Source organism: Salvelinus fontinalis, chromosome 9, assembly GCF_029448725.1.
Source record: "Salvelinus fontinalis isolate EN_2023a chromosome 9, ASM2944872v1, whole genome shotgun sequence".
NCBI lineage: Eukaryota > Metazoa > Chordata > Actinopteri > Salmoniformes > Salmonidae > Salvelinus > Salvelinus fontinalis.
The window spans coordinates 32,900,359-32,912,135 of NC_074673.1; the positions used below are offsets into that span (position 1 = coordinate 32,900,359).

Here is an 11,777-nt window from a genome sequence, read left to right on the forward strand (position 1 = left end):
TTCATATTTTTACATACTGTTTATTTAGATACAATGCAGAATTTGACTTACTGATTTACTCAATACAAATAATCCACTCTTACAATTTACAATCCTTATTTAGCACATTTAAGCATTTCTATGCATTGATTTCCAATATATCTGTTCTCTGACTCTTTGAATGAAAGAGTGAATCTTTAGAACTAAAGAACTATATTTATCATAAATAAAATAAAAAACCTGTTAAAGGACTTGTTTTATCTGTACAAGCTTTATCTTCTTTTGGAATATCTGGATGGAGTTTAATCTACATTACTTATAGTATAAATATATTCAATCAAATGTGAAAAAAGTTATGAAACATAATATATATTGTACATACAAAGAGCTGAATGAGTTGATCTACTCACTGGTAATTAACACATAAAAGGACTTACAGGAAGACCTAGTTACAAACTGCATAATCAAAGAGATCACAGCAGTTCGTAAAGTACAAAGTGGCGTTGGTCACCGTGCTCCAGGAGCCCTCAAATGAGATGGTCCCATTGTTCACAGTGCTGCAACAAAGTATTAGGTTAGATTTGGAGAATGATCTGTAGAGAAACATGTTATATCCAGCTCTTAACCCCTCTTTCACTGTTGTACTTGTTCAAACCTACCTTCCAAAGAGATCAGTACAGCAGTTTTTTAGGTCTATATTTGTGGTGTTGAAAAAGGACGTCCGGAAAACATTCAAACAGTCAAGAGGAGGAACAAAGAGAATACCTGGAGAGGTCACAAAGAAACAAAGTAAGCATGATGCTCCTGCACTCCTGCACATACTAATCTAAAAATTAACGTGTGAGATGACACATCCAGGAGAGGGCAGATGATGAGGAAACTGATATTAAGAATAGTTTTGAAGTGAAAATAAGCACAGACCTGCAATACAGGCATTAATCAGAGACACACAGGTCCCAGTGAACAGGGCTCTCAATACTAAAGAGGAGATGTCGGCTCTTCTGGATGGGCATATGGAGGCTATAAAGTAACATCACAAAATATGGAAATTGTTAAAAATACATTCTGATGGATGGCAACACATGGAGAAAGATAAGGTGGTACAAAGTGTGGAATCTTATACTCACAAAGGCCTCCAATTACGATCCCCAGTGAGCTGAAATTGGCAAATCCACACAGAGCATAAGTGCAGATAATCTCTGACCTGACCTGTAAATGTGGAAACTCAGTATATTAAATTGTGCTACAACTGTAATGTGGTTATCTCACCTAGATATCTTTATTTTAATTAACCTTTATTTAACTAGGCAAGTCAATTAATAAAAAAAACGTATTTACAATGGCGGCCTACCCCAGCCAAACCCTAACCCAGACGACGCTGGGCCAATTGTGCGCTGCCCTATAGGACTCCGAATCGGGAGCCCTTAAGATGAATGCTCTAACTGTAAGTCGCTCTGGATAAAAGTGTCTGTTAAATGACTAAAATGTAAGATACACTTACAGAGCATCAAAGACACTTACATAGTACACAGGTCAATACAAAGGTCCTACATATTTGGAGGAACGTACATGTGTTGTCAGGCGTTCACCTAGGGGTCATGATGGGGGCTGTACCAAATGTTTGATGTATTATAATAATAGATTATGCTTATGTTGTATTAAGAGAAGGACAGGGGTTATAAGACCCCTCCCTCCTTACATGTACAGGGTCCTAGACTACAGATTAACAATATATATATATATATATATATTCATTAAATAGGTTTAATATTGTTCCACAGTTGTTTTCTTGTCTCTCTGCCTCTTATAAAGAAACGTTCTGAGAAATGTGTGACTTAGAGAGAATTCTGCAGGGGAGTGTAAGAGATAAGAGACTAGTCAGACATTCCACAATTAATCAACTTGTGGAGTGGACATTTACTGCCTAGGCCTTAGAAAACACTGGAACTATTGTATCTATCTTGCAAGTTTATATAGCTGTGTATGCATGGGCTTGGTCTGATGAGTAGAAGGTAACGACGTATGCAGTGACATCACTAGGGATGGACTTTGGGTTTAATAAAATAACTTGGGACCTTTTCTATTTTGCAGAACTTACTCGGAAACATGCGTGCTATGTTCCTGTTGTCAACTTCTGTCTGCAATTGCATTAATAAAGGATTTTGAATGATTTAATTAAAGCTATTGTCATAATGCTAATTTCACCAATGAGCCAACGATTGACAAGGAACAAGGAACGAACCCCCACAGTGTCCACATCCACGTTTTGGGAATAATCAGTAATACTACAGTATGCATGTACAGTAGTATTTATGATTTTATGCACATAATAATTTCCAATAAGCACATACAGTATTTGTACACTAATTATAAGAGTGGGGAAAGCATACGCACTGAGATCCATTGCCTCTCTTCGCCAATCATTTCATCCAGACCGTTGACTCTGTTAGTCTTCAACTCTGATAGCTTCTGATATGCCAGAAACTCATTGAGGAAGAGCTTGGTGCCGATGAGTTCTGCTACTATGAAACTCTCTTCAAATGGTATCCCCATCATGAAGGCCACAGGCATGAACACATAGGAACAGATTATCTATTGGTGCAAAGTGTAGCAAGAGCAAGGGTCAATAACGGGGTTAATAGTTTCCAGTCCATAAAGTATCAACTTTAGATATTCTAATCTGAATTATTTTACACATTTCGATGATTTGGACATCTTACCAAGGCATATTGAAATAATTATCTTATCTTATTTTGTGATGTGCACAATTATTCAGCCATGCATCACACACTGTTAAATACAAAAATGCCAAATCATGTCCATCACTCATCACGAAGTACTGGGTTAGTCATGGGTGTCAAGTCAAGACAGAAGTATCCTTGAATGTGAAATGGGATGAAGGTATGTGGAGCTGCCTGGAGCATACCTCAAATGTGATAGAGGGAAATCCCACCAGGCCTCCCAGCCAGCCAAGAGATGCATTGATGAATGCTAGTATCGCAAGGAATGCTATCAAGTTGGCAGCTATATTAGCAACAAGGCCTATTGATGTAGATGCTCCACTGCTAGCTGCTTCCAAAATGTTCTGTTCATCACTGGGGAGTTAAGACAGCCCAATATGAACCACAGAAAGTCTATTATATATACAACAAAATGCAGGGGAATGGAAAAAATCTGTGAATGGAAAACACATACACACAAACACAAAACACAAAAACACATACCCACAAGCCACTTTGATATTTTCCTCTGACGTAAATTTGCTCTCTTCTGTCTCCGGATAGGACAGCTTGGAGATTGCCAAGGCACATGGGGCAGCCATTACAGAGGCAGAGATCAGAGAGGATGCATCAATCTGTGGGGCATTGAGCAATCTCAATCTCACAGAACGATGAATTTCAGTCACATTAGAATTAACTGAGAAAAAAGACTGGGTGCATTGGAGGGATGACTCTTTGGTCTTACCCCAAATGAGATGAATGCACCCATCACACTTCCTGCAATGGTGGAAAAGCCTCCAACCATGACAGCATGCATTTCAGATTTGGTCATGTCCAACAAATAGGGGCGAATCAGCAATGGCGCTTCAGTCTGATGAAGAAAACATTATAAAGAGGAACGCTTTAATAAAGAATTCTACACAGCAAGTGAATAGAATCAACTAAGCCTAACAAAGTTGATTTAATGTTTAACGGATGCCCCGCTTCACTTTTTTTTTAAATAATGATTGGAACGATTCATTTGAATCAATGAATTTACAAAAGAATTTGACGAAATGAATGATTACCATACAAATATTTTTAAAACAGCTGAAGCAAGCACACGCATTTTCTACAGGAAATGTCCCTTTTTTAGTTTAGCCATATTTATCTTACCTTAGAAGTGTTTAATTGAATTGCAATGTCCCATAAATTGAATGCCCAAATCAACTTGAAGTATCTACAAAACAAGTTTTGCAGCCACATAATCCAAAACGTAAATAAATAAATATTTGATTCCTAAAATGACTGTTCTCGATAAACAAATGAATAACTTGATTCACATGATTTGAGCAATCACGGTGGACCGAATTATGTGAATCAAATGAACCATTTGTTAATTTGTTAAGATTTTACTGAGTTACAGTTCATATAAGGAAATCAGTCAATTGAAATACATTTGTTAGGCCCTAATCTATGGATTTCACATGACTGTGAATACAGATATGCATCTCGGCCACAGATATATACAGTATTTTTTAAAAGGTAGGTGTGTGGATCAGAAAACCAGTCAGTATCTGGTGTGAACACCATTTGCCTCATGTAGCACATCACATCTCCTCCACATAGAGTTGATCAGGCTGTTGATTGTGGCCTGTAGAATGTTGTCCCATTCCTCTTCAATGACTGTCGCTGGATATTTTTTTTATTTAACCTTAATTTAACTAGGCAAGTCAGTTAAGAACAAATTCTTATTTACAATGACGGCCTGGGAACAGTGGGTTAACTGCCTTGTTCAGGGGCAGAATGGCAGATTTTTACCTTGTCAGCCCGGGGATTCGATCTAGCAACCTTTCAGTTACTGGCCCAATACTCCAACCACTAGGCTACCTGCTGCCCCGATATTGGTGGGAACTGGAACACACTGTTGTACATGTCAATCCAGAGCATCCCTAACATGCTAAATGGGTGATGTCTGGTGAGTATGCAGGCTATGGAATAACTGGGACATTTTCAACTTCCAGGAATTGTGTTCAGATCCTTGCGACATGGGGCTGTGCATTATCATGCTGAAACATGAGGTGAAGGAGGCGGATGAATGGTACGACAATGGGCCTCAGGATCTCGTCACAGTATCTCTGTGCATTCAAATTGCCATTGATAAAATCCAATTGCGTTCGTTGTCCGTAGCTTATGCCAGCCTATATCATAACCCCCCATAACCGCCACCATAGGGCACTCTTGTAACGGCTGTCTTCGGGTGAAAGAGAGGAGGACCAAAATGCAGCGTGATGATAATCCATATTTTAATTAGGATATTTAAACGACGAACAAAAACAACAAACTGACAGAAGGAACCGAAAACGCTACAGTCCTGAACATGGGAACACAGAACAGATGAACACACGAACAGGAACAATCACCCACAAACAGAGACAATGACAAACACCTGCCTCTGATTGAGAACCATATTAGGCCAAACAACAAACCCAACATAGTAACACAAAACATAGAATGCCCACCCAGCTCACGTCCTGACCAACTAAACAAAGACTAAACAAAGGAAATAAGGTCAGGAACGTGACAGTACCACCCCCCCCCCCCCCCCCCCAAGGTGCGGACTCCGGCCGCAAAACCTGAACCTATAGGGGAGGGTCTGGGTGGGCATCTGTCCACTCTGGCGCTGGACGTGGCCCCAACCCCACCATAGTTAATCCTCGCTTCCGTGGCCTCCTCTTAACGGCGATCCTCCAAATTAACCCCACTGGACTGATGGGCGCCTCTGGACTGAGGGGCAGCTCCGGACTGAGGGGCAGCTCCGGACTGAGGAGCAATTCCGGCATCGCCGGCGTGACAGGCAGCTCTGGCAGCTCCTGGCTGACTGACGACTCTGGCAGGTCCTGGCTGACTGACGGCTCTGGCAGGTCCTGGCTGAATGACGGCTCTGGCAGCTCCTGGCTGGCTGACGGCTCTGGCAGCTCCTGGCTGGCTGACGGCTCTGGCAGCTCCTGGCTGGCTGACGGCTCTGGCAGCTCCTGGCTGGCTGACGGCTCTGGCAGCTCCTGGCTGGCTGACGGCTCTGGCAGCTCCTGGCTGATTGACGGCTCTGGCAGCTCCCGGCTGACTGGCGGCTCTGGCAGCTCCTGTCTGGCGGGCGGCTCCTGTCTGGCGGGCGGCTCTGGCGGCTCCTGACTGGCGGGCGGCTCTGGCGGCTCCTGACTGGCGGGCGGCTCTGGCGGCTCCTGACTGCCGGATGGCTCTGAAGGCTCAGGACAGATGGGCGGCTTTGAAGGCTCAGGACAGACGGGCGGCTCTGAAGGCTCAGGACAGACGGGCCACTCAGACGGTGCTGGGCAGACTGGCAGCTCAGACGGCGCTGGGCAGACGGGCAGCGCAGGCGGCGCTGGGCAGACGGGCAGCGCAGGCGGCGCTGGGCAGACGGGCAGCGCAGGCGGCAGCTCAGACGGCGCTGGGCAGACGGGCAGCGCAAGCGGCGCTGGGCAGACGGCAGACTATGGCCTGCTGAGGCGCACAGTATGCCTGGTGCGTGGTGCCGGAACTGGTGGTACCGGGCTAGGGACACGCACCTCAAGGCTAGTGCGGGGAGCAGCAACAGGACGTACAGGGCTCTGGAGACGCACAGGAGGCTTAGTGCGTGGTGCCGGATCTGGTGGTACCGGGCTGGAGACACGCACCACAGGGCGAGTGCGTGGAGGAGGAACAGGGCTCTGAAGACGCACAGGAAGCCTGGTGCGTGGTGTTGGCACTGGTGGTACTGGGCTGGGGCGAGGAGGTGGCACCGGAAAGGGAAGGCGTCTGGAGCTCTTAAGCACCAAGCCTGCCCAACCTTACCTGGTTGAATGCTTCCCGTAGCCAGGCCAGTGCGGCGAGGTGGAATAGCCCGCACTGGGCTGTGCTGGCGAACCGGGGACACGATGCGTAAGGCTGGTGCCATGTACACCGGCCCGAGGAGACGCACTGGAGACCAGATGCGTTGAGCCGGCTTTATGGCACCTGGCTCGATGCCCACTCTAGCCCGGCCGATACGTGGAGCTGGGAAGTACCGCACCGGGCTAAGCACACGTACAGGAGACACCGTGCGCTTTTCCGCATAACACGGTGTCTGCCCGTACTCTCGCTCTCCACGGTAAGCACGGGAAGTTGGCGCAGGTCTCCTACCTGACTTCGCCACACTCCCCTTTAGCCACCCCCCCCAAGACATTTTTGTGCTAAATCCTCTTGAGTTCTCGAGGGATGTTTAGGGGGTTACCCTGACCAGGACTCAAACTGTGGTCCCTGTGACTGTCATTCCAAAACCCTTTTTCAAAAGGCTAAAATCTCTTGGTACGGTCACTAGGTGTTTTACTAAGGTTGTTTAGTATTTTTACAAATTGTATTGTATTTTGTCATATTTTATTTTTATTCGCTCGCCTCACTTTTCAAAAAATGTAATCTGTTAAACAGTAAATCAACTTTGTATGTCCTAATCCTCATCAATATTACTTTGTAAGACATTGTGAAGTGTAAACATCACTTAGTGTAATTACTACAATGGTGTTATCTTAAGTATATTTATCCTCCAATAATTCTTATATTGAAGTAGGAACTGAAATACCCTCGACTACAAACAGGCAAATGTACCTGTCCAACAAATATGTTGCCTGCAACACTCAAGGTCTCAGTGGGTGAGGTTCCCATCGTTATCTGCATTACCCATGCGATCTGAAAGGGGGAAAACACATGGCTTCTTGTAAACATAAATCATACAGTACACACACAAACCTAGAGCCATATCTATATGACTGTGCCCAAACCTAACACAGAAGCTTCATATAGGGCTTAATGTTTGAAGGTCTCTTACCTTAATGATGAGCCATTGCATTATTCCAAGGAAATAAAGGACTGACATCACACTGCTGAAGAATATCACAATGGGCAAAGCCTGGAGAAGGAACAGGGACATATATTGATCAAGCCTGGATTCATTATCAAATAAATAAATGTTTATAGTACATCTACTGAACTATTGCTCACTGACCTGAAATGCGAAGATGTCGGATACTAGTGGTCCAAAAACAAATGATGACCCGTTTGTTGTGTAGTTCAAGAATATCTGAAATTTTAAAAACGAGGGAAAAGATGATTGTCTGCTCATTTGTATTCATGTCAACAATGAGGCTCATAGTTTGTCATTCCATGCAACTAGCTACAATTGTTACTTACATAATACTGTCTCAAATCAATGGTTAAGACAAAATAGCAGTTTTAGATTAGAGTCTGTAGATTAGAGAGTCTGCCAGGTCGCAGTTGTAAATGAGAACTTGTTCTCAACTGGCCTACCTGGTTAAATAAAGGTGAAATAAAAAATAAATAAAAAAAGTGGTTGTAAATAGCTTCATGGGCCATCCATGAGATTTCACTGTGCCTCATAAAAGAGGGACCTCCCAGATACAAGGACAATTTCCAGGTTGTCAAGGTTTACTTCTTTAAGATAAGGAGATAAGCAGCACTTCAGCAACAAGGATACCTGCACTTCTTTTCCAAGCCATCGGAAGGCTGTGAGTCCTGGCTCTGTCCTTATGACAAACAGTCCGATACAGAATTGTAAACCAAGACCCCAAAAGACTGACCTCCATGCCACCTGAAACAGAGACAAACAAACACACTTGACATACTCTTCAAACAATGTTTGGATATGCATTATTGTTTAACAAGGGATTCTCCATAAATTGGTGAGTCAATAGAAGGAATTACTAGGCGTAACTGGTAAAAGACATACAAGGCCAAAGGAAGACCACAGGAAATTCAAAGTCTAAAGAAAACAGTCATAGATAAGCGGTTATAACCAATCAAGTTTTATTACAGGTAGACATGCATTATGGGAAAGCCTGGCCACTCTCATCCTGTGATGGGATCGGAGCGATTTGCTGTGATGTTAAGCGTACCTCTGTCCTGTGGGCTGAGAAGATGAAAATGACTAGAATGAACATGCAGACCCCTCCAAATGAGATGAGCTGCTCTGGTCGCTTGCTTGTGTCCACAACGAGCCAAGTCACCAGCAGGACCAGCACCGCAACAACGAAAACTCTAAAGAACCCACAACAGACAGAGAAACAGAGACAGAGAACAGAGAAAAAAACACTCACCAAATTAATTCATTTTCTCAGACCATTTAAAGTGTCCATATGAAATAGCTGCTTACCCTATTATCCATCCCCGGAAATTGTTGAAGCATCTTTGAGCTGGTATGAAACATTTGGTTATGCTATCTCCATGGTATGTCTTCACAAGGTCATAGGCTTTGGAGACAACTGCCAAACTGGTGAGGACCACAAGGGCAATGGCCCTCTCAAAGTCCAATATGCAGGCTGTGATGAAGTATGCCACATAGCCTGTGATATAGAAACAAAGGTAATATCAAAAGAGCATCACATTGTTGTGATGAGCAATTGTCAGGGGACTGGTTCTTAGAACATTTCACTTTCATAGGATAGTGTACAATTTTCTCATTCAGTCTGGTTTTATTTCTGGTATTTGCATAAAAGGCAACACCTATAATTAGCAATGAGTTTGTAAATTAGAAGCCCAATATGTACATTTGTTAGGGTTAAATTCAAATAAAATACCTGCTCCGAGCAAGCCCAGTACAATGCATTTGATGGTTTTGGCGTGAGCATTAAAGTAATCCTCTGTGGCATTAATAGGCTTGCAAACCTTACTAAAGAACCAATCAAAGAACAGGTTAGTTACCACGGCATATTACAAACAACCATTGTTATATTTATCTAATAATCAACAAAGACATTACAACTTGTCTTTCTTTTCTGCACAATAGCTTGACGTGGCGTCAGGTAATGGACTACGCTGCCTTGTATTTATATTGGAAGGTTTCTCTTATGAGTTCATAAACATGAAGAGGACTTCATGAAATAGGATAGCTCAAGGTAAAAGCAGGGACAAGAAGATTATCTGAGGTTGGAATTCAATCAAATAAACACATTGCAGAAAAATTGTTTTGTCTCTCGCTCTGCACAATGTACAGAACATTTACTGATACTAATAACACCATGTTATTGAATGGGTGAGACAAAACTAAACAAATTTTGATTTGAGTTAAACTTTTGCTGTGAAGTACTGTAGTGTGATTGTGTTCTACATCCCTGCAACGAGGTGTTAATTAAATCTGTTTCTCAGAATCAACATTCAAAACGTTATGCTGATGTGTGTGCACCACAAACTTTAGCCCTTTAGTTTGATTGGTATACCTTAAATATAATCCCAATCCTTTTCTTGAGTGCTCCTCTTTGATACTGCTTCTGTTACTAACTGAAATGTCATCCTCCTGAGAGGAATAAAGTGTCTGTTTATTCATCCATTCACATACTGTACATGTTGAAAAATGTAAGCATGCAATTTTTTCTTTACATACCTGTGTTTCAAATCCCTCATTGACCACTCCAAGTCCATTAACATGAGACACAACTTTAAGCGCTGTACCAGTGGCTTCCGCTGAAAAAGAGAGGCAATGTTTAGACATTTGTATCAGCTGTTTGAAAAAATAAAGTGTTCACCGCACTCAATGGAGCCAAAAACGTCACAGGTTAAGTCTGTATTTCCTCTGTGAAACACGTTGAGATTCTAGCACCCAGGGAGCATTCAAACACTATCCTCATGGTCATCTTGTGGAAAACAGTCCTCAAAAACACACGTTCTATTCAAAACTTCCTTAAATGTTCAATTCAGGAAAACAGGAATGACAATAACTTACTCATTGTGCGTGCTCTTAGTCTGTGTGACGAATGCTATGTTGCATAATACTGTGCCGGGAAATATACACTGCCCTCCTTGAGAAATCTTATCATTAATTAACAGACAAGTTCAAGAGAAGCTTTAATCAGTTTCTCAGGCAGTCCTTGACGCAGGCATGCACGTGGCAAGTGTTGGGATTGATTTATTGATAGACCATTTAAAATAAATATTAGATTAGAGGCAATGGTATGCAATGGTTGAGTAGATATAGCTGACTTTGTTAGGGTTAAATTCCTACTAAAGAGTCCATACAGTATAGTGGATTATCCTAGAACGTCTATCTGGTAAACCCTCCACACTATCCTCTATATTATTATGTCATAAGTAGAAAAACTGCCTAGACCTAGACCTTTTTTTCTCCAGTACAACCATAACATACATTTGACAGGTCTCATAAAAGTGTTCTTTGAAAAAATATGACACATTTAAAAAGCTTTAGACAAATATGTACTTAAAAATGTAATCTAAAAGATTGCCTATTTTTTTCAAGTCACAAACGCAGTGCTATTTGCTTCTGTAAACAAGATGCCAGTGTTGCACAATACAAATTCTGTTATGTTGGTTCGTATGGACAGTGTAGACAAAGATTTTTATAACTTAACCCAAGATAGACCACAGCCTGTCGTGTCCAATGGGAACAAATGAGTCATAGTGGGCAGAACAATCAAGGAGGGGGGCAGAACCAAGCACGAACTAGCGAGATCCTATATGCGCGTTATAGCATATGTTTGTATATTTCTGTTAGGGAACGCCTACTCTGAAGTGCACATGTGCAATAACTACATTTGCCATTGCACTCCTAAACAACACAATTGAAGAAAAAAAACTTTTGCAGAGGGTAAATACTACATAACTTAGTCCACTCTGTTTGTAACAGATTCTAGTTTTGGGAACAGAAAACTGTTTTGAGATCAAATGTTTCATTAATCAGAAAATGTGCATAATGTTGGCCAAAATCCATCTCTCTCCATCTTCTCCCACTGCTGGCCACTAGGCTTCCTCTCATCACCATATTTTGTAGTGAGTGGATACGCCAACCGGATGATTCACACTTATACATCCGGGAAATATCTGGCTCATTGTTCTGTGCTATAACTGCAGTCCAGATTGTATATGCTATTGGCTTCAATAGGTCGTTTAGTTGTTTTTCAACTATACAAACTCAACTCACTTAAAGGGATACTTCCGGGTTTTGTCAATTAACTCGTGGATACCATTTTTATGTCTCTGTATACAGTTTGAAGGAAGTTGTTAACTAGTGCTAGTACAATTGCTATTTAGCGTGCTAGT

The 11,777-nt window shown here is 42.3% G+C and overlaps 1 protein-coding gene across 3 annotated transcripts; it reads right to left on the reverse strand.

The window, feature by feature from the left end:
• On the reverse strand, positions 1 to 10,528 carry slc28a1 (solute carrier family 28 member 1). Of its 3 annotated transcripts, XM_055934141.1 has the most exons (18): positions 10,447 to 10,528; positions 10,108 to 10,187; positions 9,944 to 10,020; positions 9,305 to 9,396; positions 8,881 to 9,070; positions 8,624 to 8,765; positions 8,206 to 8,319; positions 7,717 to 7,791; positions 7,540 to 7,620; positions 7,320 to 7,400; positions 3,445 to 3,570; positions 3,204 to 3,334; positions 2,906 to 3,074; positions 2,374 to 2,571; positions 1,107 to 1,188; positions 901 to 999; positions 639 to 744; positions 1 to 536 (listed from the first exon to the last, which is right to left on the reverse strand). In XM_055934141.1, exons 1-18 carry the CDS (start codon positions 10,448 to 10,450, stop codon positions 425 to 427), a joined length of 1,959 nt encoding a protein of 652 aa, XP_055790116.1. In that variant the 5' UTR covers positions 10,451 to 10,528; the 3' UTR covers positions 1 to 424. The 3 variants fall into 3 exon arrangements, with proteins under 3 accessions (XP_055790116.1, XP_055790115.1, XP_055790118.1); XM_055934140.1 differs by lacking the exon at positions 10,447 to 10,528 and having other exon boundaries at positions 10,108 to 10,421; XM_055934143.1 differs by lacking the exons at positions 9,944 to 10,020; positions 10,447 to 10,528.
• Positions 10,529 to 11,777: the final 1,249 nt, after the last annotated feature.